The sequence below is a fragment of the Camelina sativa genome, chromosome 10, assembly GCF_000633955.1.
Source record: "Camelina sativa cultivar DH55 chromosome 10, Cs, whole genome shotgun sequence".
Taxonomy (NCBI): Eukaryota; Viridiplantae; Streptophyta; class Magnoliopsida; order Brassicales; family Brassicaceae; genus Camelina; species Camelina sativa.
Window position 1 is genome coordinate 9,481,108 of NC_025694.1, and position 26,859 is coordinate 9,507,966.

The window sequence follows — 26,859 nt, forward strand, 5'->3', positions numbered from 1 at the left end:
TTGTATGTTATTTTTTAAAAAGTTTACAAATACCTCTTTTGTAATATTTTTAAATAGACAAAAATAGTGGTACTTTTTTTTTTTTAAATGGTGTTTTTGTTATTCTCCTTTCGATACAGAAAACATAATCTCATTAGTCCAAACCATCTGCTTTATTCGATAGAGCTACATAGCAACATTTCTCCAAATGTTCCAAGTCATTCAAACCTCCAAAACAGTGAATAACTCGAGGTGTGTTTTATTATAAATGAAAAATCGAGACTTTTTCATATCCAAATATCAAAAAGAACCTTAGAACTATGGTAACAATGCTGAGGAAAAAGTCACTCTTGTCAAACTTGCATAGATTGTTTTTATTTAGACTATGTAATCTGTGAACAACTTCGGTAAGGGTTTGAAACACATGTTTTTGATTTACATAAAATATATATATTTACATAAACTTTTTTCAACAATTACTTAGGGGTTAAATTTAGAATGTCAAAATTATATGATGAGATGATTTAAAATTGAAAGATAAAAAAAATTATTCAAATTGTATATATAAAAAAGAAAGTTCAACGGTGGTGCTCTAACACAAGTAGTAATCTAGTTAGCGGTAATAAAAAAAAGATAGTAGTAACAAGTAATCTAATCAAAACATCAAACCAATTCTCAATTTTATATTTTTTTTTCCTTTTTGGTTGCTTAAATTGATAATTGACAAAAACAAAAAATAATACACAAAAGTATAACATTTGATTATTTTTCACCCAACAGAACATAACAATCAAACATGCTCAACAAATGTTTTGAGCCTCTTGTTTGTACTGAGACCAGATTTTCCAAAGTAGCAGAAGAGCATATATAAACTTAAAACAGACATAATAATAATTAAAAAACTACCAAGCAAAAGTCAAGGCGGGGAGGGCTAACAACTAAAGCTGTAAAATCATTTTGATCGTGCATTCCAAAAACTCACGCAGATTCCAACTCCGATTTCTTTCTTCACCCTTAGATATTTTCCCAATTTTCTCTTTTGTCTCTCTTAAACATCATCAGCCTTGCCCTGTGGTGGTTCAGATAAAGGTCTACTGGATTGGATGGTATTGATCTGATACTCTCTTTGGAGGTAGCTTTCGGAGAATGAAGAGGACTAGTGCCGATGGAAGTACTTCAACCACCTGTTGTTTATTTGGTCCAGTTAATGAAGAAACAGAAAATAGAGATTACAAGATGGAGAATTAATGAAGGTGTAGTTTACTTACCATATAGTAGATTAAATTCAGAACTGGATGATCAAGAACATCAAGTGTTAAATCCTTGTCAAAAGCTGATACAGCCACCTAAAGTTTACATGGAAAACATCAAGACACTCATCAGCATGACTAAAAGAATAACTGACAGATAAAATATTTCATTATTTTTAGGTTCTATCTCAGACTTACCACAATGCATCTTATGAGGAAACATGTGAAGCATATGGCTGTCACAGATCCAACCTGCAATTAAAACCATTTTAATTACAAAAATGGCCAATCCGTGAAAAAGCAATAAATTACGCAAGCACATTCATATGCATACGTATATATAAATCTGAATACCTCATGGAGTTTCTTCCTTCTTCCTTTTGACTCGATAGGGAACCTTCTTAGCATGAAAAACAATCTATACCATACAAAAAAACATTAAAGCCATCGAAGTAGGCATCTTGATAGAAAGGCATGTGGAAATAACAAAAACACATACCTTCCTCCGTACAGCAAGAAGCCTAATGCGGCAATGAAAGACACAACTGGAAGAAGAAGAAAATAACCAATAAAACTGTAAATACAGAGTTTAAGATTAAGAGATGGAGTATTATTGCTTAGCAACGGTTTCAGTAAACTTGCTTGACCAGAAAAAGAACCTACCTGCGATAAATATCTTTCCAACCAACTCCACAGTGCTGTTATCATTTACCCAGATGTATGCCCAGATACCAATCTGATAGAGACATCAGTTACATGTCAAACTTATTCTTACATCTTTTGACTCACCGGAAATGTCTACAGAAGTGACTAAGGTCACACAGATTCTTAGTATCAAAGAATAACATCTCAAGAATCACAGTAACTACAACCTAGAATTATGAAAAGAAATGAAACAATAATAAGAATCAGACATGAACCTGAGCCAAATATACAGCCACATTGACTGAAATATATGTTATCCGCAGCTTATCCGATGGCAAGCTTCTAGCCTGCACATCAGTGGCAACAACATATGTATTCAGAGCTTGTCTGGATACTTCAAGAGAGAGTCGACACACATCAAGATTTTCTTTTTAGCTACCTGGTGATATATCTCTGCCCAGAACAGCACAAGCAGCGTGTATGCCGAGAAAAAGAGAAGGCCTGGAAGATCCAATAGTACCCAGCAAAGAGCCTGCATTACCTCACAGCAATCATCTACATTAAATACTTAAAAAGATGCATTCCATCGATTTGAAAACAAACATACATTAAACCAGAGTAAAGTTGAGAGAAAAGTTGAGAGAACATTCTCACCTTGGGATGCACAAGGAATACTTGCATGTGGAATCCAAATAGAACCGCACGAACTACACACAACAGAGAGAAAGTCAACAAAACCATAATCCAAAAGGTGTAAACACAAATCAATTTGTCTCAAATAGGAATCACGGAGATAATAACCTCCATTGACGACAAAGTTCATAAGATGAAACACCTTCTGAGTAGTCCAACCATTTTCAGGCACTCTCATTTGGATCCTTATCAGTTGAACCTACCAATCATAATCCCATTTAAAAACAAAAGGTCAGAAATTTGCAACACATCGCAAAACCTACAGGTGGAAAAAACACAGCCAACTAACCAAAAAACCCAGAAATAAAGTATAGAACAAATCATCCAACTATACAATGAATACTTCAAGTTCGGTGATTTAGATAGAAAACGATGTTTCAACAACAAAGGTTCGACATTTCCAACGAATCAGATTGTTAACAAAAAAGGAAAGATAGGTCAAACACGCAAAGGAATTGATCTATAACCTCAAAATTAACCATTTTAAAAAAAAAAACTAATTCGCTCCTAAAATTAAACCACTGATTAAGAGGAAACACATACAAGGGCAACGGCGGAAACAAGAGCATAAGCACCACAGAGAGCGAAAAAGATCCCATCTTGCCACTGAGTTGACTCGTTAACATCATCCCACCAGCTCGTAAACGCCGTCGTTAAAATTCCAGCAATCTCCGCCGGCATCATCATCAGACCCGAATCCGTCATTCTCCTCCTCGATATCAGCAATTATTCCTATTAGACTTCCGCAGGAGAGAAGAATCCAAAATCCACCGAATCGAACCCCAGGTACGGTTTGAAACCCTAATCTCTCTCAGCTCTTTAGAATCCGAGAGGTGAACAAAGAGATGGGGATGAGTTATTTGAATATCTGCAACTCCACCACAGGTCAGGTCAGATGGCAGAGAGAGAGATGGAGAGGAAGAGGAAGATCTAACGGTTGAGAATGATGCGATCTTTTCGATACAGTAAAGACTCTGCTTTTGTTGCTTCTGGCTTGTTCCCTCACACGTCCTCCAAATATTATTTACATCACTTCGTGTCACCCTAAATATATATATATTTTTTTAAAGTAAATTCTTAACCCCAATTTTTTTTTTTTTTTTACAAAGTAAAAAGTAAAAAAAAAACGTTGAAAAGAAGAAGTGATTCGATGTTATAAAAAAGGTAGATGATATAAAATTATTGTTGAATAATTTTACATTTTTTCTGAATGAAAATGATATATTATTTTTTAGTTTTTTTAGTTGTTATGAAAATGTAGTGACTAGTGACTCATTTTACAAGAAAAAGTTTTATCATTTATGGGTTCAGATTTGTTGAATTTTTATATCCATGTTTTGTTGTTACTAAAAATAGGTTAACATGTTTTCTACTGTTATTAACAATATGGTAGTAAGATATTCACATTTTATCCCAAATTTTATCCAATATTAGGGATGGAAATGAGAAAGAATCATAAAAAAGGACACATAAACTAATTAATTATTTCCATATATAATTGTATTATAGGCATATTTTAGATTTAACTTAACAAGTCAATATATCTAATCAATTTTTAGAATAGTAATTGTAATTTACTAATTTATGGTATATATATCTCATACAAAGTAACAAATTACAGTAGATAGATATGTAGAAGTCTATAGGTGTGATCTTACATGTATTATATATTAATAAAAAGAATATTATGTAGATTTTAGAGTTGAATATACCAAATTTTTATTTTTCATTTTTTAAATTAATTATATATATGTCCGTCCATGCACAAATTTTTGGCAGTCATGACATGATGATTGTTAGGATAAATTTTTGATTTTCTATTAAACAGTTGAATATGCGAATTATAGTATTTTTTGGAGTATCGAAAATAATTGAAGCGGAGTTTATATATAAGATGCATCACAATATGGTCGAAAAGATATGTGATTATATATTTAAAGATTTTTATATTTTAAGTTTTAAAATAATCACAGGAATGAATGTAAAACCAAAATATTTTAAAAAAAAAAACAGAGAAAGAATGATTCGTCAACCCCAAATCTTGTCTTTAGCAAGCTCAAAGATAGAAAAATATAAAAGGATAGAGATTGTGAAAGAGTTAAGTTGAGTTTTTGAACAATGTTTGAACCATAGAGCTTAAGTTCTCTAGAAAGTCTATCTCTAATTCAGTGGCAACACCTTTTGGTAGGTTTGTTTGTTTTTTTAATTAAATTTTCAGGGATTTACCATATGTCAATATCTTTATATTTTCAAATCGTGTAACACATGCCATAAGATATTGTTTTATATAACTAGGTGAACTAGGTAGACTGCTTTGACCGTGTTTGAGTTTTGGCAACGTGTTGATGATAATGTAGACATAAAAAAACGTGTGCACGTATGGTAATGTGTAGTGTTTGGCATATTTGGGATGAAGTCTTACAAACAAGCAAAAGGAAAATGGGATCAAGTTAAGGGACGAAGCTTCTTGTTTTGCAAAATCCAGTGGAAGAAGGCGACGGGTTTGAATCATGCCTAGACTTTTATAACCCTGGGAAAAAAGTGATGGTGAAACGGATGAAGATGTCTGATGAGAACCTAGAAAGATTCGAGAGAGAATACACTTTTTTGGAAGCCTGCCAAAAATATCCAAACATTCTTGACTAGTTGACTTTAGATCAAGATGTCAGTTATTGCTACATATCTCAAGAGCGATGATGGAGCTTCAGCTTAGAGAAGCTGGTGAACTACTTTCGCAGCCTAAACACACCAAGACCACTACAACGTCCAGAACCTCTTGATAAGTTTATCAATTACTTAAGTAACTATTCTTAAGTAATTGTTTCAACGTAAACGTGAACATATTTGTAATACTTGACATATCAAGAATTACAAAAGTGTTCGGACACTTTTTATTGCTATCAAGTTTATAAAAAACATAATAGTATTCGATAATAATTACGACAAAGGAAATGAAATAAAAGAGGCTAATGAAAGAAGTGTAGTATATAATAAACAAAGATTCAATGATTTCGATTATGACTGTGCATGTGGCTGCATCATTTTCCACCTCACAATTCCTTAGAACAAGACAAATCTTTAGCATTCCAAAGACAGCCAAGGCAAGAGATTGTTTTCAATACCACCACACCGCAAACTATACGGCTTATCTATCTTGTTGTGTAGAGACAGCGAGAACTCTGTATTGCACATGAACGTATGAAGATTATGAAGTATCCAACACTAATAAGATCTCTTAATCGGAGCAATGGTTCTTCTCTTCTTGTATTGAGCTTCATTGGAAGTCATTAACCGTACCAACTCAAAAACACAGATTCAAGAAAATCATTAGCCAGAATTCAAGAACAAATTTGAGTTGTGTGTTCTCAAACTCAAGTTGAATGAACGTCCAAACCAGTTTTAGACCAAAGAATACAACCCACATTTGGTTTTAACATCAACAAAATTTATTGAATACAAAGGCAATATTATGACCGAGAAGTAAATTCATTGTAAAATTAATAATCGTACAGCAGCTAGGTTATGTCCTTTGATAGTTTGCAATAAAATGAAGCTGTAACTTTTCAAGGTTTAATGAGCTCAAATGAACCTTCTGAACTAAAAATGGCTACCAAATATAGAAAGTTAAATTACATTAGCCCCACAATTTCCCTAGAAACAATGAGTTCAAATAGTTCAATAGTAAGGATATTGGTAAATGTATGACACGGATCGAATCATAAAGATTATATCGTCATCGACTAGCCTAAGGTTGTTCGACATTTCCCCAAAGTTATAAGGCGTTTGAATTTTGCCACACAGGATTCATATGTACATTTCAACGATATACCTAGGGAAATTGCGTTTAAACCGGGAATATTATGCTCATTGACATTGTAAAATACTAAAATGTAACAAATCCACACAGAATTTAAATCTGAATATTACAAAAAATAAAAAGTTTATAAAGATCTCTTTACCGTAATTCCACAATAAATAATTTACTCCTCTACACACGCAAACCCTTGTCATGATCACTCTTCAAGATCCTATAGTTGAAACCGGGAACTCGATCCTCACCGGAAACCTTCACAACCGAACACATACTTGGCAGCAACTTGCCACTTCCACCACGACTCTGCCGCTTCTTCTTTCTCCAATTGGCTTTAAAGAACCAAGAACTTAGCCGTGATGATGAGAGATCTCTTCTTTGATGAGAGTTTTTGGTGTTTGCTGTGGAATTGCCCCTCCGTGGATCGAACTGAGTTTCTTTACATGTATTGGAGTTTTTGAAGTAGTCGATTTCTTTACGCACAAGAGATCCTATAGTTCCTCGTGTACCTATGGCGATTGGAGCAGCCATTGATAGCTAGAGAGAGTTTTGTGAGTAGCTTCTGCGGTGTATCTATTGATCTAGTGGTAATGAAGTGATGTTGAAATGCTTGAAGCTAAAGTAATACAAAAATGTACATGTCTCCTTTTTTATATGATGGCTTTGGTTGGTGTTGGTCATCATCCCTTTCTTTATCTATTTAGATGATTTATTTCCATAATTCAGCTAATCTAACGTATTTTTTTTTTTCAAATACAATGGATTGATCCTATACAACGTACGTAATTTTCTAATACAAGTGTACGTACGCTTCTTAAACTATGATTTTATTATTCTGGAATGTCACAAATTTTGGAATTTTTAGACATATTTACGTATTTTACTATTACAAAAAACAAAATTTGGAAGATTTGAGGATGTTAAGCTGATAGAGATGTTGTTGCAAAAGGAACAATACAATGATGCTCTCTATATAACACATGGTTGTTAGAGAAATGACAAAATATGATTCGGTATGATACAAATTACACAAACTATTTTAAATTAAATGTTTTGAAAATTGTATACATCTGACCTTTTCTTAAACATTTAAAATCATGATTGTTTACTTCAATTACTTTTCCTACTATCATGCCGTGGATTAATTTTAATTTTTCCCTTAAATTAACATGTTTCTCCTTTTACTCTAAAGTCAGGGAACATAATAATTTCGATCATTCCCACTAAAACTAGAGAGACTGCATGATTTTTATTAGTAAATCATAATTTAAAAAGAAGTATACACATTCTGTATATCAACCAAGCAACAAACCGGAATAAACCAACCTAATTAATCACCGAACCAATTCTAACCCGGCCCAAAATAAATGCTACATTTTAAGGCCCAAATAGTAAATTGGCGCTATAACGATAACGATTCCGATTCCATAGGTCACATTACCCACAGCATCATCATCACCCAACCATGGCTTCGCCGGCGTTAACAGGCGGTTACCGGAACCTCACTGCGCCGGTATCTCTCCTTCGCACTTTAGGCTCCACCCGTATAACCACTACTCCTCCTCTGTTCCGTCCCAACGACAATCTCTACAAAAAACACTCTCCACGCTCCATATCTTCTTCACGGAGATTCACAAGCTTGTCCTTACTTCAAACCGATTCTCAAAATCAAACCACACTCTCCTCTTCTTCCACTTCTGGGTATGCTTAAAGTTTGATTCTTTTTATTCCATTCGTTTAAATTTCGATACTTTACTCTCAAAATTCAATTGCTTTATGTGTTTGTTTCAGATACCCTGAATACAATCGATTGATGCCATGTCCTCCATATAATTTCCCACCAAGAATTGAGCATATGGTTGTTTTAGAAGACGACGTTCTTGTAGCTGAGTTTATCTCTAAGCAATTGGATCTTCCTCCTTTGTAAGTACTAACTCTTTGTGTTCTTCTTCAATCAAACCAGTCTAAGAATGGGTTGTATATAAAATTTTCATTCTGTGAAGATTTGTTGCAGATCTTATTCGATTTGGAGCTGTACATTACGCTCTTGTATGCCCTAAACCTCCACCAACTGCGACACCTGAGCAGATTAAACTGTTTGAAGAAGTGACATCTCCTTCTGTACTAAAGAAGAGATCTTCTATTAAAGGCAAAACTGTTAGAGAAGCTCAGAAGACGTTTCGTGTGACTCATACTGATCAGTATGCTGAAGCTGGAACTTATTTGCGTGTGCACGTTCACCCAAAACGTTCACCAAGGTAATAATAATACACATTGTAAATGATATGTTTAGAACTTGAGAGCTTTGGTGATAGTAACTTTAGCATAATGGATTTTATATATCAGGTGCTATGAAATTGATTGGAAGTCACGGATTATTGCTGTGACTGACTCTTATGTCATTTTGGATAAACCTGCCGGGACTACGGTATGTAATAACATCCATTATGATTTCTTCTCTGTATTGTTGACCTCTGTAGTTGCATTAGAGATCTTGCAAAAAAGTACTTCATATTGTGAACATTGTTGAGCTAATTTCATACATGATGGGACTGTAATTTACTATCAATATGTTTTATTGTGTTCCATTTCTTGGGGATGCTAGAGAGTTTTCCTTTCTTCAATTCCTGAGAAACTTCTGATTGGGGTTTAAGTACTGAACTTAGTGTATCAATGTGTTGACCCATTTTGGGATTTTATCAGGTTGGGGGCACGACAGATAATATCGAAGAGAGCTGTGCCACATTTGCCTCACGTGCATTGGATTTACCAGAACCACTGAAAACAACGCATCAGATTGATAACTGCACAGAAGGCTGGTACTGTCCTGTAAAAAACTTTTTTCATGCTTTGAAGTTTGTAATTTAACATCTTTAACTGATCAGGTCGCATTGCTTATCTTCTTTCTCTACTACAGTGTTGTCTTTGCTAGAACGAAAGAGTACTGCTCGGTCTTCCACACGAAAATAAGAGTGAGTTTGCTTTTACAATGTAATCAAGAACAAGTTGTGGGGATTATGTAATTTTTGTAATATGTTTGGTTTTCTTGTCTTCCCTTCAAGAACAAAGAAGTGAAGAAACTATACCGTGCTCTTGCGGCGGCACCTCTCCCCACTGGAATCATCTCACATTATATGCGTCCAAAAAATATGGCTCCAAGACTCGTATCAGAAGGTAAACTACTAAACCCTATTTATAAATCTTCAGAATCATCAAACATAATTTGAATAATTGATCATGGATCTTCCTAACGATGTGAATATTTCTTGAAATGCAGATTCGATTAAAGGCTGGCACTTGTGTCAACTTGAGGTTTTAGAATGTAAGAAGATTCCTTGGCCCAATGCAGGTACTGAGCAGAAACACAATATTGAGGACTGTGGATGGACATCAAAAGAATTTGCTTATGAGTGTACAATAAACCTTCTGACAGGCAAGACTCACCAGGTGGGTTAATTGACACTTATCTCCTAAGTAAAACATAATACTTATCTGAATATGTTAGGATCATCCAATTGCTATGTTGATTGAATTTTTCAGATCCGGGCTCAGCTTGCAGCTTATGGGGCACCGTTGGTTGGTGACTCTATGTACATGCCAGCAGCTATAGCAGAAATGGTGAATCCTGAGATCAACCCTTATGGGAAAGCAAAGAAACACTACACAATGGATGAGAACGATAAGGAAACCGCTGTTGCTGAATGGATTGACAGGCATGGGAAAGAACCGAAGGTAGGAATCGGTCTTCAAGCTTGTCAAATCTCATGGGACGATGATGATGGGGAGCACTTCTATGAAGCTGGAACTCCATGGTGGAGATGAAACACACGTCCTGATGTTGAGCACTTATCTAACCTTGCCGCGATAAATGAGAGGTGAAGGTACGCTTGTTTATTGAAACTGGTTTTTTTATAAGACAACTTACTTTTACAATGCACTCCTACTTTACTGAAGAATCAAATAAGAGAGATAAATTTGCGTCTTCCTTTTGTTTCAGGCATCAATCACATTTGGACTGAGCTCTGTGATGGAAAATGAAGTTCTTGTACCAAAAAACTGATAGTCTCGGGGTTCTCTCTTGAGTTTTGAAGTCGACGTGGTACATACCGAACCGTATGGTGTAACCAGATATCCACTCGAAGTTGTCAAGTAAAGACCAGGCGAAGTATCCTCTTACATCTGCTCCTTTCCTATTTTTCACCAGTAGCTTTAGGGTTATAGAATCAAGACATATTTGAGTTATGTTTGAAGTTGGAGCATTGTTACCTCATAGCTCTTTTGACTGCATCTAAGTAGTTACTCATGAACTTCACTCTCCGGTAATCGTTTAACAATACTCCGGTATTGTTCTCACCAAAACCTGCAAATGCAATGAGATGAAAACTTTCCGCAAAAACCTCAGAGACTTGCTCAGACAGTATGGGCGTTATCATATTACTTACCGTTTTCTGTTACATACAATGGAATGTCTTTGTACCGCTCTGTTGCATACATCAACATCTCCTCCATTCCTTGAGGATAAGTAGAAAACCAATTTACTCCAGTCTGCATCATCATATTACCAATAACAAATAACTCAAAATAATGTTTCTGATAAACATTTTTACTTCCGATTGGTTTTGTCTACATTACCGGTTCTCCTAGACGTAAACCGTCTTTAAGGGCGTTTGCATTAACGTAACCTTCAGCCCTCGAACCTCCTTTGCCTGGTTCACATGCGGAATGCAGACAATCTTTTGCATATCTGCTTGTATACTGATTAATCCCAATGAAGTCTAATTTATTACTAAAGCTTTTAAGATCATCCTTTGTGAATTCAGGAAGATCTTCGCCGAGTATTTCTTGCATTTCTCTTGGATATCTTCCAAATACAACCGGATCCAAGAACCTGCATTTTTGCACTCTTTCGATTCAAAACTTGAATATTCTACTATTTTGCTAAGATATGAACTAGATTTTTAGAACTAATCCAACGTACCAAGTCATGAAGAAAGCCTGAGCTCTCTCAGTAGCTAATCTATCTGCTAAAGAATCACTAACCGGTTCAAACCAGATCGTATTCATAACAATACCGATCTTTCCTCTTTGTCGTTCCTAAACGAAACCAAATTTGTGTTCAACCAATCTGAAATATCTAGCTAGTACGGTTACAATTTTGATTTACCTGAAATTTCGTCCGGTATAAGCTGACGGCGGCTAGATGTGAACGGATAATGTTGTGAGCTGCTACAACTGGCTCTATGTCAGAGTCGCCATGTGTGCAATTTCCAAAAGTCTTGGAACAACGTGAAGGCGGGTAAGTTCCTGTCCGGTAACCCAAAATAACTTGAACGTTTGGTTCGTTGAACGTAGTCCAAAATTTAACTCTATCCCCGAAGTGTCGGAAGCAAATCTCTGCGTAATGTTCGAAATCTTCCCTGAAGAACAATTATTTAGCTTTCAGTGTATTAGGTTACGTATCTACACGTAACATATGTGCTAGTGTGTGTATGCGTACCGGATTTGGGGATCTAGCCAACTTCCGTATCTAACTACGAGTTCTTGAGGAATGTCGTAATGTGTTAACGTGACAAATGGATCCATCCCTGACAATGATTGTGCTAACTTTGGTTTATTGATTTTGTTTCAAGAAAATCTATGAATTAGTGTTTAGTGTTTACCTCTTTTAAGAATAGCATTGATCATTCTGTTGTAATGATCAATACCACCCATGTTCACATCTCCAAATCTTCCCTCTGGACACACAAAAAGGTTTTGATAAAAACTTCATATATATAGAGGGAGATTGAAAAAACAAAGAAGAATCTCACTTGGAAGAATCCGAGCCCATGATAAAGATAGTCGATAGCTATTAACTCCAAGATCTTCCATCAGATCCAAATCTTCCTGTTAAAGTGTAGAAATCACAATATTTTTTATTTCTTTCTAAAGACTTCTTTTTAGAGATTTGTGTCGAAAAAGATCAAGAATACATGTATAGATTTACAGTTATGTACCGGGTATCGGTGATAATGGTCAACAGCGACTTTCCCCTGGCTTCCATCCGCGATTTTTCCTATACAAAGATATATCAAGAAAGGTTTCATGTGGTGACTTGAGCAACAAGAAATGAAAGGAATCCATTAAAGTTTAGCTTCTGCTTTTGAAAAAGCTTAATATCACAATACACAAAAGTGTTTTCATGAGATCTAACCAGGGATGCTTGTAAAAACGTCCCAATTGCTTAGGTTTTTGCCGTCGGTCAAGTAAGCTCCTTCATACTGAATATATACCATAAGAGCACACAAAACTAATGTTAAAACCCTTCTGCGGATTTTAAACTGAGCACTGAAGTATAGGAAAGAGGTATCCTAAGAACCTGGTAAGCAGAAGAAGCAGTGCCAAAGAGGAAGTTTTTTGGGAACACGAAATTTTCTTCTGCGTTAATCGCTTTCAATGAAATATGTTCATCATACCATATTGATGAAGATGATGATGAGACCATGGTTATGATGATGAAGCATAGGAGCCCAAGTGGAAACTGAGAAAGGTACGTTGATGACTTGGTCTCCATTATTATTATTTCAGAAACTATGGATGTTTCATCTTTTGTGTGTTCGAGATTAGAAATTATATAGACAGAATTGGAAAAATGAGTGGTTTTGTTCACTGTTAGCCTTTTTAGGTCGACAATGATATTTCACCAAACCAGTTCACTAATGATTTCAAGAAAATTAAGATTTTGACGGGGAAGAAGAATACAATAGTATTAAAGATTTGAAGGACCAATTAAAATATTTTATGTTGATGGAATTGATTTTGTTGATGGGTGTGAATGGGTCGCTTCGTAAGAAAATGACTTGTGATTGCAAGAACCGACAACGATACTTTCTGAATTATTAGAACGGGACAAAAGTTGCATACTGATTAGTAGTATATCATTTGTAACCATCCCTTTTTTTTTTCAATAGAAGAAGAAATAAAACAGATTGAAAGAGATGGTGGTTATTGAAAGAGATTGAAAGAGATGTGAAAAAGGTAGAACAGAATCTCACATTTTGATAAAAGAAAAAAGAAATAAAACTAATAAACACAGTTTCATCGATAATATATAAATGACAGGTATCACAAGAGTGGTTTAATAACAAAGTAGTACGTAGTAGCATACAACTTTGACAGTAGACTCAAAACGCTAAAATGTTCGCTAGTGAATGATAAACAGAGAAAACGCTAAACCACCCCAAACACAACAAACCGTTTTTTTTTTGGTTCCAGCAGAAGTCAATACCCGAACCTCTTTACCTTTTCTTTCTCAAGCCTCTTGTTTTTTTTGGCCCGTCCGCAAACAAACGCGGAAATGAGATTAAACGCAGAAAGGTGCGTTCTTGACTTCCTTTGGAGAATCTCAAAAGAACTATAAAAATCCCAAAAAATAAATAACACAAACATTACCATAAACTCCTAAACCTCACTTTATAACTCCCATAGTACTCTGCAAAAACACAAACCAAAACATATCAAAAGATGTGATTATTATCCGTATAGTGATGAAAAATTTCGAGAAATATTGCGTACCTGAAAACATCGATCAAGCGCCTTCGCAGGCCAAAGCGGCTTTAATCCGCTCGACGGTGCATTTGATCAGACTATTGACTGTAGCAACTGAGCCGAGAGAGAGTTTAGCGGTTGGAACAGAGTCAACAAGTATCTGAAACGCAACTGTGAGCAGTGAACCACCATTGTTCCCTGTAGTAGTAGTAACCACTTCAAGATTATTTCCTTCTCCCCCTCCTCCTCCTTCAGTTCCGGCTCCTCCAGCACCGGTACTAGCACTTCCTCCTCCAACTCTAGCAGAGCCATCAGGCAAGATAGCAAACCCGGATGGTAACAAAGCGACATAATCCGGATCACCACCACTTAAAACCACGTTCATAGCCATTATGTCCACTGGTGCATATATCACATACGATCCTGATGCGTCCGTACAGCTTTCTTGTAAGATCAACATGTTGCTCTGTCCCGAGTTCCCACTCTGTTTTTTTGTTTCACAAACAAAAAATCTCAATAACTTTATGAACAAGAAAACTATGTGTTACAGAATATTAGTAAAAGACTTATATAGAACATTACTAACATTGACTCGGAGCAAGGAGACAGAGTTCCCAGGATCACGACCATTTGCTATATGAGCCATTTCTTGAACCAAGCCTCCATTGGAAAGTATATCCCACTGCAAAGTTGAACACAAAACCCTAAATTAAACATCTTTTAAACCCTAAGTTGAATACAAATCTTTTGATTTGATGATTACCTCGCTTCTTGAGTTTTCATCTCTGAGGAAATCAAACACTCGTTTGGGTGCAACAGGGATCCAGAAAGAAGTAGCAGCGCTCAGAACAATGCCCGGTGGTCTTCCCGGATCATCCATGCTCTTACGGGTCATCACCCGGACATCGTCGGAGCCTGTGGTGGACAATGTAGTCCAGGCGTGTGCAGTCGACGCGCCGACTCCGCTACAGAAGCTCATCACCATCCTCTCCGCTAGTTTCAACATGCTCTTCCTCCCCTCAGCACTCGTTATCACTTTCGTAATTATCACAAAATTAAAGGGACCAAATAAGCAAATATTATTTTCGATTTTATCTCATAACTTACAAATTGATCAAGATGACCCTCAAAAAGTAATCTGATTTGATGGTAAAACTTACCGGAAAGATCACCGGCTGGAATGTTGCTAGCCATCGAACTAGCGAGCCGCTCGCATTGTCGGTCAAGTGTAGCCACCCAACGTTTTGCACCGAAAGCTAAACCGGTATTAACCAACGGTTTATACATGTTGTGAACCGATCTATCATCTACCTCAGTATGCTCTACCCATGTCACCTTCAACAACAATAAAAAACAAAACAACTCAAACTCTACACCTTATACTTCTTGAAGTATTAATTAATACCCTTAGTATACCTTGGAATAACCATTCTGCAATTCTTGAATCAGACAACCAGAGGGCCTTCTTCTGCTTCTAGTGATCGGACTTGGTCTTAGGCTGTCCAATGAGACATCAACAACTGCCCAAATCCCGTCGCTATGCTGTTTACAGTACCTCACAAAGTAGTTCTCACGTGTCGGTACCAGTGGTGATGGGACTTGGAACTCTGCTGTCATCTTTTGAATAACCAAAAAAAAGATTAACACATGAGAAATCGATTATTACATGATTTGGAATAATAGCTTGTAAAGCAAGTAAAAAGTTAAATAGGTTCTCAAGTTTCATACCACTTGCAATGCCCCATTGTAGTTCCCTGCAACGCCAGTTGAGAGAACTTCTAGAGTCAATGCTCTCGATACAATTCCGCAGAACACACTAGACCATTGATTCTATACAGAGAAAGAACATCAAAAGTTATAGAACCTTTCTTGAAGTTTGAAAAAGATCAGAGGTAAGGGGACAGATTCATACCACATCCATTAGAATCTCAATGAGATTGATATGATTCATGATAAAAACCGTGGACTCTCTTGAAGCTTCTGATCTCAAACCCATAGGTTTCGGTCCAATTCCTCTAGGGAACGTCCTAAAATACTCTTCTTCATTCAGAATCTCAACCGAATTATCGTTTGGAACCCACAAGGGATCACCAGTTTGAGCCATTCTCACAAGCTCCTCCATGGCAGCAACAGCTAACTCGACAATCATAGGCTTATCAGCCTCAGAAGGGATCGAAACCGACCTCAAAATGTCGCTTGTTCCATACATTTCCCCTACGAAACCAGCCTGGCTATTGCTGTTATTGCCAAAGTTCCCAACTTCAAGATCAAGCGAGCGCGAGGGAATATGGTGTGAAGAAGTGAGCTGTGGGAAAGGAGAGGAGTTAGCCAATAGTGGCTTCCCTACGTATTTAGCAGCTATGGCTGAGATTCTATCGATCTCTTCGCGTAGACGGGCGTTTTCGATCCTTAAATGATGTTCATCGAATGACATTTCTCCTATAGCCGCAGGACCACCACAGTTTGGACAGGTTGCGTTGCTTAGAGCATCCTTGTACCTATTGTTATCTGCTCGAAGCTTGTCATTTTCTGACTTCAGAATCTGGTTCTCGTGTCTCTCATGTTGCGCCTATAAAAATAACATGTTTCTTCAATATGTTTGGTTTCATCAATAGTTTAAAACATATCAAATGGGTATGAGTATAAGAAAACTCCTAAATCTTGGAGCTATACTATACAATAAATTAGCTAAACATACATGTGTTATAAGAAGGCTTCATAGATAATTATCTAATAAATCAAATTAATGAACAAAATGAGTTAATAATCAACATTAGCCTTATATACCTTCATTTGGGTTCGTTTGTTTTGGAACCAAAACTTGACTTGAAGTGGTTCTAAACTTAGCTCACGGCTCAGCTCTTTTCTTTGCTTATCGTCTGGATGAGGACATTCCTTAAAGAACCTATTAGAAAAAAAAACCAAACATACAAACAAACATAAACCCTAAACCCCAAAAACATTAATTAATTAACAATATTCTCAAGTGGGAAAATTTTCTTACGACTCAAGCTCTTGAATCTGGCGCTGCGTGTGACGGTGGTAACGCTTCTTTTTGTTGGGACGCTGATTAGGATCTTGAAGCTCTTCTTCTAAAGGATTCTCCATGGTGACTTCTGCACCGGACTTAGTCTCGAAATCCTCTTGGCTTCCAGTAATACCCAAATCGTTCTCGGAGTTTTTCGGGGTCATATCGAACATATGATGATGAGACTCGAACATGTTTGGATGATACATGATGATGATGATGATGGATGCCTTTTGATTTTGAAGGTTTTGAAGCTCTTGGTTCTTCCTTCAAATCTTCAAGATGATTATCTAAATCATTTTCGTTGATTCATCTCGATCTTTCTAGTCCAAGTATCTCCCACTGTCCAAAATCAAAGATCAAAATGGTCATGTTTATAGATATGAAAAGAGGAAAGATCAAAGTAGAAACGGAAGATAATCTTGGCTTATGGAAAGTAATCCTCTGTATATTATGAAACTATACTTGCCTTTAATAGATATATTTATATGGTCTTTTTCACATTTCATAAGTAACCGAAAAGCAAAAGATTGGTCTTTCTCTCTATTTCTGATGGTTATTTATACCTATACGCTTGTATTAGCATATGTATTCATCTTATCAAAAAAGGTATGAATATAAATGCACCCACTACGTGACATAACCTCGTTGCATATAAAATACAAGTTATCGGGAAATTCAATTAAGAAATATGACACGAATATTTAATTAAGCATAATGTTCAATAATATAGAAGAAAAATTAGAGAGAAATTGAAGTAATTAAAAGACTAAATTTAAGCAAAATATCTATAAACAATAGCGATAGAATCAATCTTGAAAGTCACAAGACTGAGCACATCACCGGATCCACAAGAGAACGCAGAGGTAGACAAAAGAAGAAACGGATGACGAGATTGTCGATCTATAGGAAACCCTAATTTTCTATTAGCTAACATAAAATACAAAGATTCATTTGGTTTTACTTACTTTTTAGAGTGAACCTCAAATCGATATTAGTATTCGGTTGAGCCAAACTCGACTTGTTGATAACTAAAACAAAAGAATTGAAACCCTATTAGACAGATCTCTTGTTTTTTTTTTTTTTTGAAATCTTGTTTTAATCTTGAAGTTTTAGATCGAATTTAATGATGTTTCCTCTCTCTTCTACATCAAAAAGCCAGTGAGATGGAGATATTAAAAAACGTTTTATCTGTAAGTTAAAAATTAAGGTTTTCTTTTTCACGCGGTAATATTGACCTTGGTCTTAGTGTAATGACTAATGAAAAAAATATCGTTTTCACTAAAACTTAATTGAAAAAAGGTACTACATGGATAGAGAGGAAAAAAACAAAAACTAATTAATTAAAAAAATACGTAGATTATATATAGAGTTAATTAAAGAGTTGACATAAGTCAATGGCCTTCTTTCACACAACTACGAAGGAAAATTTTGTCAAACTGAAACCCCCTTTTACACTTCTAACTCCAAAGAGGTTTAATTTTTTAGTAACGCTTATTTTTAGATCGTGACAAAAAGAAAACATTTATTAACTTAAAAACAACTTGAAATTAAAATGCAGATGTATCATGAAAAGAAGAAAAAATATAAAACGGATCCGGCTACTATGAACAAAACATGCAATATAGATCCCATTCCTCAAAGAAACAAAGACAAGTTACACATGTATGTATATAAGAGAGAGAGAGAGAGAGAGAGAGCTTACTTTTGGACACAAAATGAAACCCTAGCTCCGATTCTTCTGGTTCTCTTTCTAGTGGAGATCCGGAGGGCAGAAGACGATAGATGCGGAGAATTATTGAGAAAGCTGAAAGGGTTTATAGAAAGATAGTATGATCACTATTCAGAAGAAGAAGAAGAAGAAAAAAAGGAGAATTTGGTGAATTGAATTGAGGAACTTAGGAGAAAGGGAAGAAGAGAAAGAGGTGGTGAGGAGAGGATGTGGCAGAAGGAGAAGGAGTTATTGCGAAATGCATAGAGAGGGTGCATTGCATTTATGATTATCGAAAGGTCCATTAATGCTTTTAGTGAGAGAAAAATTCATACTACTACTTGTATATTTTTTTTCTTCTAGAGAGCAAAAAAAAAATGCAATTCATCAATGTTTTAAAAATTCACTGTTTCCCTTTGACCTCACGGATTCTCTTAGGGTAAGAAAATTACAAGAATAAATGAAAATAGAGTATATTACCATTTCATGGTTATAGACTTATAGATCATTTTATTATGTATAAAGTATCTATATGAGTAGGTTAATAAGTAGTTTGATTTTTGTGTGTTGCGCATACTGCACTGCACATTTATTGCTTATGTACATGTCCAATATATATGGACATATAAATGCTTGGTATGGCTTAAATACTCACAATTAGTATACATTTGTATCAGTCAATAATGTGCATTATGAAATTCTAATTTATGGCCTAATTTTTAAGCCAATTATTCGAATACCAGCATGGTATATATTTATCAGTATTAGCTTCTTTTGATGGTTGACTGGTGATGAGAGCACACTGTATGAGTACTACATTTAGGTCCTAATTAATTATACTGTCATTATAAAAGTACTTTAGCAATTTAAACTCAAAGTAAGATTCTATACAATTCAAATGGTAGGCGCTAGTTTAAAAGATTAATTTAAAGTTCCAAAATCCATGACACTGACACCACGATCGTCATAATATAATAACTAAGCAATCCAAAATTTTCCAAGATTATTAATCACAATTTTTAATTTCACATCGCTGTTAATGGTCCACATCACTCTGCTTATTATCCTGAACTGATTAATATTAATTCATATTCATGAGATAAATTATCAAAATCTAAAAGACTCAAATATTATAGTCAAACATATAATATTTCATATTTTGGATGATGCCAGATTGGGTGTAAATTACTTTATTGAAAAAAAAATATATATGTATACTCTAGCATAAATAATTATATGTTCATACCAAAAATACACAAGATATGCGATAACTTTTGTTATTGGACCTACTATCAAGGAACAAAAGAAAGGGATGAGATGGAAACCACGTAAGTTCCAATAAGAACTAAAAACGAATTAGAAAAAGGTCAAAGTTATATTTAATGGTAGTTTTGGATTAATTATCTTAATTAAAATTTGGACAGTCGATTGACTAATGTAGTTGGGGAGCAATATCCATTGTGGACCATGGTCCAAGAAAACAGCTCATACATTAAGATTTACATCACATACATATGCGTACACTGACTGATTCAGACATTTGTGCATGTAACATACATGCATACACATACACATACGGTTATAATTGGATTTTGCCTGACGTGTTATGTGGTTGGTATTGGATTAAGCTATACTTTGTTTGCATACAGTACTATATATGTCATCAACAAGAAAATGACAAGATTCACTTTTACAATTATATATGTTCATATTCATGTATTGTACGTGATACGTGGTATATTTATATACATATAAAAAACGGAACCCTACTAATCAATGTAAACACACACTAGATACTCTAAAAAAATCATTGCGAAAAAGCATAAGTTTGTTTCGTATAATGAAATTTTATTTTAAACAAAACTTAACGTTAATTAACATTGTTATTTTCTAGTATATGAAATATAGTCAAATAGAGCTCCCAATATATTAAATAAGTTGGGGGTCATATGTTTCTTTTCTGACGCACGACCCTGCATTGCATATGCATAAATATGCAATGGCTATTAAGTATGTGTGTTGTGTAGCAGCAACCTAATATCTCTTGGTTGGAAAAAGTTGGTTGACACTCGTCTTATTTGGGAAAGGTTGAAAATTTGTTCACAAATTCCTGATAAGACAGTAGCTCTTTTGGTTGACACTCATCATTTTTTTTTTTAAATGGTGAAAAAGTTTTGTTATAGAATTTGAGTTTCTACAGTTGATGAAAATGGCCTACTTTAATTATATGTTTGAAACAACTATTAGATTAAAATTATTTGACTTGTAATGATTAATAAATGAAATGATCTGTGATTAATTGTGTTTAGCTGTTGACCCATAAAAGAAGGTTTAATACAGAACTCATATCTTATATATGTGTGGAGAGGTACATTACACATATATGCAAATTTATGTCCACTATTCATCATCCAATCATGATTATTTCAATATCTATTAAGATTAATAGCTGTTTTCCTTGCATTTGTCGTCTTCCTCGTGAATTTTCCGATATAATTTGCCTTTTTCTATTTTTTTTTTTACGTTTGATTTGGATTTAATATTAACTTAGTATGGATGACGAAGTAATTAACTTATTCCGTTAACTATGCTGATCGTATGATATTAATTTAGTCATTGAGTTTATTATGCACCACTTTGTGATTTCCCGCTTGAAGTTGTTAATTATATATAGAAGAAGTTGATTAAAGTATTTTAAACAATTTCAGACCTGCTACACCCTATGTATAGCTTAATTATCATTGTTAAAAAACTCACGTAGGTGGGCATCAATTAACATAAATTATGTATCGAAATATTTATAGGTCTAGTTATTTTATCTACATATCCTATCTAATCTAGCTATAGTGTATTCATAGATTAATTCATCACTTGTAATTTTGTAATACGAGTCCAAAGCGGCAACGTATCGTTATACAAGAAACCGGCATGTAGTTCACTTCTTCTAGAAACAAACGACAGGATGTGCATTTCTGTAGAGGGATGATTTAATAGAAATGAGGAGGGTAATTTGGTAAATTAAAGAAGCTGAAACGCCTTGGAGTTGTGGGGACGTTTCCTTCTAATAATAGCTAGTGGGAAAGAGTGACTTCTGCCTACCAACTAACTCATTTAATGTCTTCAAATTTGTTTTTGTTTTCGTTTAATTTTAAAACTCCAAAATCCAAATTCAGAAATTCTATTATACAGTACAAAAATATTTATTTATTTTTGGTCCAGTGAATGATTATTTTCAGTAACTTGAAACGAAGTTTCAGACAAATGTATCATGTATCAGTTTCTGAATATTAGCACATTTTAGAAACTATGCATCGTTTTGTTCTTGTTTTTTTTCTTTGATAAGGTTTATAAAAAATGGGTACACTTCATAATCAAAGTTTAATATGTCAAATGAGAAACTAAGCTTTATTTTTGAAATCACAACTTTCTTTTAACTATAATGGTTAGTTGTGATGAATGCTAAAAGCTTATCAAGGTTGGTTACTTTTAATTCCGAAAGCTACATGCTAATATAAGATTACTTGCAAGAGATTATAACCTGGATAAGAATGTTTTACTTGCTTTACAATTTGTTAAATATGTAGTCAACTTGTGCCTCTAGTTTGATTATTATTGAAATCAATTTATATTTTTATGTTAAACTTTATAATAACACGATTTGCTAAAACCTCCTAACATGTAAAAAGTTGGTAAAAAAATTAGTAATATGCGTAAACTAAATGTTTATTTTCTTTCTTTTCACAATGTACATAAAGTTAGTTTTAGATGAGAAAACTAATCATCTACGGATTGTTAAGCTCTATAAAACTAACCAAACTCTAGAAAAGTCGTATGACGACATCGAATCATTCATACAAGGATTGTTAAGCTCAGAATTATATATGTGACGTACTAAAATGATGACAAAACTCATCATATGCATTTTCTTTTTGTCAACAACTAATTAATCATATATATATACAGTTTTGTCCCACTCTTTTCTGTACTTTCAAAAAGATTTGAGTAACGGGCCGTCAAAGACTCAAAGCTATAAAGCCTCAGTCTCAGCCTCAATTGTTCTTGATGAAGTATATCCAAAGTCCAAATCAAGATTATAATTAAAATTAAATAGATTGATATAGACTACAAAATTTAAATATTTCTCTCCTTTTTTTTTCTTCTTCTGGTTACGTCTTTCTACATTAATGTACATATAGTTGTTCAAATATGAGAACTACGAAAACAGACACTTTGAACAAAAAGAAAACCACGGGAACTACAAAAGCAAAGTTCCTTACGAAAAATATTTGGCAAACGCTTTGTTTTTTTTTTCATTGTACCTTTTAGTTCACTCTAGTTATGCATTAGAGTTTAACCGAGATATCATTGATTTATGCGAAGATTTAGATAAACCCATTGATCTAGAAGATTTTGGAGATGGTTTGGATCTTGGTGATGATGTCGAAGATGGTTTCTTTCTTCTATTCTTGCTCTTAGTGTGAATCTTGGATAAACCTACTGGAATTGGAGGTATATCTCTTATCCTATCCGGTATAGTTTGTTGGCTTGAGCCCTCATCAAAATCTATAATTAAAAGCAAACAGTTCCATTAAATATCTAAATTTAATTAAAACTGCTTATACACAACTAATTTAAATGCAACGATTAAAAATTACCACTGGAAGCAGAAGGTGTGAAGAAAGAATTCGAATGTCGTGCATGGCCAAAAGATGATGCTCTTGGAGATAAGAGCTCTTCTCCTGCCTTAAAGTCACTCATCTATACTCCCCCGGAAACAATTAAATTTTGAAATAAACATCATCATTTGGTGGTATATAGTAGTATATAATTCAAGTAAACATACTCCTAAGAGTAAAATAAGGAGTAAAATAAAGAGTAAAATAAGGAGTAAAATAAGAATGTTTTGGGAAATCAAAGAGAAGGAGAGAGAGAGAGAGAGAGCTTACCCAACCAGGAGCACTGCCAGAGGAGCCCTCCCAACCAATATGGGCCACATGTTTTACTTCTGTTGGGTACCCAATTTCTATATCTCTTTCTTTCACAACTGTTGACCATAAATAATTGTTTTCGTTCCATCATTTAATTGCTGTTAATGCAATATTAATCACAGAAGACATCTTTAAGATAATTGAATGCTCTTTTAAATCAATAACATGGACCATAGTAAATAATGGACCGAAAAATTGGTTTTTTTTGTTTCTTATCTTTTGTGGGTGTACGTATATATATACCTGAATTTACGAAATTTACACTTTTATATTATAATTTGTATATTTTTACTTAATGTGTAAAACATACAATATTCCTATAAATTTGCGAAAAAGTTTGATAGATCATAATATAATGGAGTATAATCAGATGAGATGCAACTAAAGTATGGTAAAATAATATACCAAACATTTGAGAGATGGATTTGAAGCTTTTGTAGATGCCCTTCATCTTCATTGCCATTGTTGAATGTTGATGGAGAGAATCACAAGCCAACTTCAAAATGTTTATGAATGTTTATAATTCGAACAAGCTCAGTACGAAGCACTATTCCTTATCTATTTCAAAAGTAAGTAACAAATTAAACAAAAAATATTAACCACAAATCATTAGTTAAAGAATATATAAGAAAAATTAGGAAACTCGTTTAGAAGGAACAAAGAGGGAAGGAAGATATATGGATGTGATGGTTTATCCCATGGAAGTAGATTAGTACATATCATTTATGAGCATTGAAGCTCCAACAATCTATGACGACCCAATCTCATCATAAGCAAGCATACAGTTAAAGTTAGGAATCATTTTATCCTCTCCCACAAAATTATAACTCTCAAAGTTACCTAGTAGTAAATCCCATGACATTTGTGTATTTGTATCTAATAGTGAATATGTAAAAGGGAGTTTTCATTAAGATAACAGTACCTGGATATTATTACAGAGACGCTCGCTTGTTGGTATTAATGTTAAGGATTCTCGTGGGACAAATATGAGAGGAAGCTCTTCTTTCATTTGATGGAGAAGCCTCTCGATTAATACTAACAAAGCATTTGCGTATAAAGTTCTCACTAAGCAAATATATGATTTCGCATACATACAACACGAGAATATCAAGACATGGCCAAATTTAGAGAATAATGATGGTGAAGACGAGTGAAGGAAGAAGTATGGCTTGATCGGGCAAAGAGAGAAGAGAGTGGGGAACCATGACCCTACTTGTAGTATACAATCATATATGTTAACAGATAATTTCTCCAACTATAAATAAACTAATTCTTAGTTTATTTTAAGATTGTTTCAGAAAAAGATAAATATTGCTTATTATAAAACATTACAAAACTTATAGAATTTTACCAAATCGTTATTTATGTTATTTTATTTTACAATGCTATCGACTAGCATCATAACTAATATATTGAGTACATCATCATTGTTTCCATCCAAGAAATGAGATACTAATAGTGAAAATGAGATGTTTAATAAATTATTTATTGTTCCAAATAGTAGTGTATTGTCCATATATCTATCTGCTAGTAAGTTTTATTTTTTAGAGAGTCTAGGATCTGCTGCACCATAATAATCAATGGTAGACAAAGACAACTGTCTAATGCATGCATATTGAATTAAACAATGCAACTTCGACAGATTTTTTCAACCCACGCGTTTTGCGTTTTTACCTTTTCCATCAAAAAAAATATTACAATTAGCAATTTATAGAAAACAATAGAAGAGATATGCAACCTTGAGAGGTAAATATATAAAAATGCAAGAGGCTGCTGATTTTTTTTATTTTGTTTTCTATGTATTTCTATTTCTAAGGTGAAAGTGGTGATATGTCCGACAATTCTAAAGCACGACATAACAATTCTAGCGAAACGGTCTATGGGTTATTCAGAAATAGCGAGTCAAAAGCATTATGAGATAAATAAAAAAATATAACTAAGATTTTTAATGTTAAATAATCGTAATGTAGATAGTAGTTACAAAATCCAAATCAAGGGGGATACGACATGAATCTGTAACAAACAACGAACATTGGCTAGACAATCAGATAAGCAATTTGACTGGAAAAATCATCTGATCGGATATTTGGGTCCCATTGTTAAGACTTTTAGGAGAAAATATAAAAACTGGCGCATCTAATTAATTTAATGCTCCCACCGAATCAAATAGTATCATACGTTTAAGGCTCACCACTTAAATCAAACGTATGCGTATGTAGTATGCAGTATGTACTATAACATTATACTAGATTAGTTTTTTGCTCGTTAGAAAAAAAAAAGAAAAAGTAAATTGATTCGTTGCGGGAGTATACTAAAAATCATATCATGAAATGTCCATTTCAATTGCCATATATATACTACAAATTATATCATGAAATGTCCATTTCAAGTTCTATATATATATTACAAAAAAAAATTATTCTTCAACTACTATGGGCCGTTTGTTTTACTTTAATATTATGTGACAGTGAAAATATATGGTTCATGAACTAGCTAGCGTGAATGTTTGTTTTGAATGTGATAAAACAATCGCCGTAGAAAGTGTATATCTTGAGACTCAATTCTTTCAAAAACTTATTTGATTAATGAAAAAGTTAGGATATAGTAATTGGTCGCATCAGCTTAACAACGAAAAAACAAACGATTACGTATACAAGACCTATTATAATGTTATTTGTTTTTTTGGCACGAAGCTTCCATTTTCATAAAGTTAAAGTTATTTAAATGAACACTTCAACAAACAATTAATATTACTTAAACCTTCTTCGTCTTTTTTTAATCGTTTTGTTTTAGACAAACTGACACAGGTCGATCGAAACCTCACAAGTCCTGATAACCACAAAATATAATAAGGGTTATATAATAATTCGTTCGCCTTTACTTTCTTGTCTTTTTGCCAACAACAAGTAGAGAATAATAATATGTGGGTGTAACAGTGCTCTAGCCCAACTAAAAAGTCGTAGAAATAAAGCAAAGTGCTACACATATATAATATATATATTAATCAAGAAATAATCAATTTACACAAAATAAATAGATCACATATTAAAAAAATTTAAATCTAAGAAGAATAATAAACAAAATTGAATTTTGGTTACTTTGTAGAATCGTAACTAGGCAAGTCCGAACTATTATTATGTTTCCGATACCTAAAGAAGTAAACCAAAGTGAAAACCACAAGAAGCGCAACGCCGGAGACACCACAGATGATACTCGCCGCAAGAAAC

General features: G+C 34.1%; 7 protein-coding genes across 10 annotated transcripts in view; 1 reads left to right on the top strand and 6 right to left on the bottom strand.

Moving 5' to 3' along the window:
• LOC104718146 (tobamovirus multiplication protein 1-like) lies at nt 723-3,574 on the bottom strand. Its single transcript, XM_010435824.2, has 11 exons — nt 3,111-3,574; nt 2,676-2,766; nt 2,529-2,581; nt 2,314-2,406; nt 2,150-2,221; nt 1,893-1,965; nt 1,729-1,774; nt 1,584-1,647; nt 1,428-1,481; nt 1,248-1,325; nt 723-1,163 (listed from the first exon to the last, which is right to left on the bottom strand). Exons 1-11 carry the CDS (start codon nt 3,270-3,272, stop codon nt 1,071-1,073), a joined length of 879 nt encoding a protein of 292 aa, XP_010434126.1. The 5' UTR covers nt 3,273-3,574; the 3' UTR covers nt 723-1,070.
• LOC104718147 lies at nt 5,436-6,983 on the bottom strand. Its single transcript, XM_010435825.2, has one exon. It carries the CDS (start codon nt 6,907-6,909, stop codon nt 6,556-6,558), a length of 354 nt encoding a protein of 117 aa, XP_010434127.1. The 5' UTR covers nt 6,910-6,983; the 3' UTR covers nt 5,436-6,555.
• On the top strand, nt 7,792-10,731 carry LOC104718149 (RNA pseudouridine synthase 6, chloroplastic). Of its 2 annotated transcripts, none has more exons than XM_010435828.2 (10): nt 7,792-8,079; nt 8,170-8,301; nt 8,382-8,636; nt 8,725-8,806; nt 9,082-9,197; nt 9,296-9,350; nt 9,441-9,552; nt 9,656-9,825; nt 9,919-10,259; nt 10,376-10,731. In XM_010435828.2, exons 1-9 carry the CDS (start codon nt 7,844-7,846, stop codon nt 10,198-10,200), a joined length of 1,440 nt encoding a protein of 479 aa, XP_010434130.1. In that variant the 5' UTR covers nt 7,792-7,843; the 3' UTR covers nt 10,201-10,259; nt 10,376-10,731. The 2 variants fall into 2 exon arrangements, with proteins under 2 accessions (XP_010434130.1, XP_010434131.1); XM_010435829.2 differs by having other exon boundaries at nt 7,844-8,079; nt 9,919-10,253; nt 10,376-10,466.
• Nucleotides 10,250-13,004, bottom strand: LOC104718148 (beta-glucosidase 47). Its single transcript, XM_010435827.2, has 12 exons — nt 12,737-13,004; nt 12,572-12,638; nt 12,375-12,433; nt 12,189-12,264; nt 12,039-12,113; nt 11,876-11,963; nt 11,543-11,795; nt 11,357-11,472; nt 11,011-11,266; nt 10,821-10,923; nt 10,645-10,738; nt 10,250-10,568 (listed from the first exon to the last, which is right to left on the bottom strand). Exons 1-12 carry the CDS (start codon nt 12,929-12,931, stop codon nt 10,379-10,381), a joined length of 1,572 nt encoding a protein of 523 aa, XP_010434129.1. The 5' UTR covers nt 12,932-13,004; the 3' UTR covers nt 10,250-10,378.
• LOC104718150 (homeobox-leucine zipper protein MERISTEM L1-like) lies at nt 13,463-18,932 on the bottom strand. Of its 2 annotated transcripts, XM_010435831.2 has the most exons (12): nt 18,639-18,925; nt 17,902-17,964; nt 16,910-17,275; nt 16,693-16,810; nt 15,818-16,474; nt 15,634-15,735; nt 15,322-15,522; nt 15,066-15,240; nt 14,669-14,940; nt 14,492-14,587; nt 13,933-14,389; nt 13,463-13,849 (listed from the first exon to the last, which is right to left on the bottom strand). In XM_010435831.2, exons 3-11 carry the CDS (start codon nt 17,140-17,142, stop codon nt 13,946-13,948), a joined length of 2,298 nt encoding a protein of 765 aa, XP_010434133.1. In that variant the 5' UTR covers nt 17,143-17,275; nt 17,902-17,964; nt 18,639-18,925; the 3' UTR covers nt 13,463-13,849; nt 13,933-13,945. The 2 variants fall into 2 exon arrangements, with proteins under 2 accessions (XP_010434133.1, XP_010434132.1); XM_010435830.2 differs by lacking the exon at nt 17,902-17,964 and having other exon boundaries at nt 18,639-18,932.
• LOC104718151 (CRIB domain-containing protein RIC11-like) lies at nt 22,958-24,834 on the bottom strand. The gene is made up of 5 exons (XM_010435832.1): nt 24,555-24,834; nt 24,038-24,190; nt 23,591-23,688; nt 23,300-23,402; nt 22,958-23,207 (listed from the first exon to the last, which is right to left on the bottom strand). Exons 2-5 carry the CDS (start codon nt 24,093-24,095, stop codon nt 22,981-22,983), a joined length of 486 nt encoding a protein of 161 aa, XP_010434134.1. The 5' UTR covers nt 24,096-24,190; nt 24,555-24,834; the 3' UTR covers nt 22,958-22,980.
• LOC104718152 overlaps nt 26,540-26,859 on the bottom strand; it is a 2,694-nt gene continuing 2,374 nt past the window's right edge. Inside the window, exon 2 of one of the 2 annotated variants that reach the window (XM_010435834.2) lies at nt 26,540-26,833. In XM_010435834.2, the coding sequence (XP_010434136.1) occupies nt 26,727-26,833 (107 nt within the window). In that variant the 3' untranslated portion in view covers nt 26,540-26,726. The remainder of the gene's footprint in view (nt 26,834-26,859) is intronic. The other variant, XM_010435833.2, reaches the window with a different exon arrangement.

Excerpts from the sequence above, each read along its gene's own strand:
- LOC104718146 (XM_010435824.2), bottom strand. The coding sequence starts at position 3,272 with ATGACGGATTCGGGTCTGATGATGATGCCGGCGGAGATTGCTGGAATT. Across the intron at positions 1,326-1,427 it reads TCCTCATAAGATGCATTGTG|GTGGCTGTATCAGCTTTTGA; the intron begins GTAAGTCTGAGA and ends TGTAAACTTTAG. Across the intron at positions 1,164-1,247 it reads TGAATTTAATCTACTATATG|GTGGTTGAAGTACTTCCATC; the intron begins GTAAGTAAACTA and ends AATAAACAACAG.
- LOC104718147 (XM_010435825.2), bottom strand. The coding sequence starts at position 6,909 with ATGGCTGCTCCAATCGCCATAGGTACACGAGGAACTATAGGATCTCTT.
- LOC104718151 (XM_010435832.1), bottom strand. The coding sequence starts at position 24,095 with ATGGCAATGAAGATGAAGGGCATCTACAAAAGCTTCAAATCCATCTCT. Across the intron at positions 23,689-24,037 it reads ATCCATCTCTCAAATGTTTG|TTGTGAAAGAAAGAGATATA; the intron begins GTATATTATTTT and ends TATGGTCAACAG. Across the intron at positions 23,208-23,299 it reads CACACCTTCTGCTTCCAGTG|ATTTTGATGAGGGCTCAAGC; the intron begins GTAATTTTTAAT and ends TTTTAATTATAG.
- LOC104718149 (XM_010435828.2), top strand. The coding sequence starts at position 7,844 with ATGGCTTCGCCGGCGTTAACAGGCGGTTACCGGAACCTCACTGCGCCG. Across the intron at positions 8,080-8,169 it reads TCCTCTTCTTCCACTTCTGG|ATACCCTGAATACAATCGAT; the intron begins GTATGCTTAAAG and ends TGTTTGTTTCAG. Across the intron at positions 9,198-9,295 it reads GATAACTGCACAGAAGGCTG|TGTTGTCTTTGCTAGAACGA; the intron begins GTACTGTCCTGT and ends TCTCTACTACAG.
- LOC104718150 (XM_010435830.2), bottom strand. The coding sequence starts at position 17,142 with ATGTATCATCCAAACATGTTCGAGTCTCATCATCATATGTTCGATATG. Across the intron at positions 16,475-16,692 it reads ACAAACGAACCCAAATGAAG|GCGCAACATGAGAGACACGA; the intron begins GTATATAAGGCT and ends TTATTTTTATAG. Across the intron at positions 15,523-15,633 it reads ACAATGGGGCATTGCAAGTG|ATGACAGCAGAGTTCCAAGT; the intron begins GTATGAAACTTG and ends GTTATTCAAAAG.
- LOC104718148 (XM_010435827.2), bottom strand. The coding sequence starts at position 12,931 with ATGGAGACCAAGTCATCAACGTACCTTTCTCAGTTTCCACTTGGGCTC. Across the intron at positions 12,639-12,736 it reads CTGCTTCTTCTGCTTACCAG|TATGAAGGAGCTTACTTGAC; the intron begins GTTCTTAGGATA and ends GTATATATTCAG. Across the intron at positions 10,924-11,010 it reads GTTTACGTCTAGGAGAACCG|ACTGGAGTAAATTGGTTTTC; the intron begins GTAATGTAGACA and ends ATGATGATGCAG.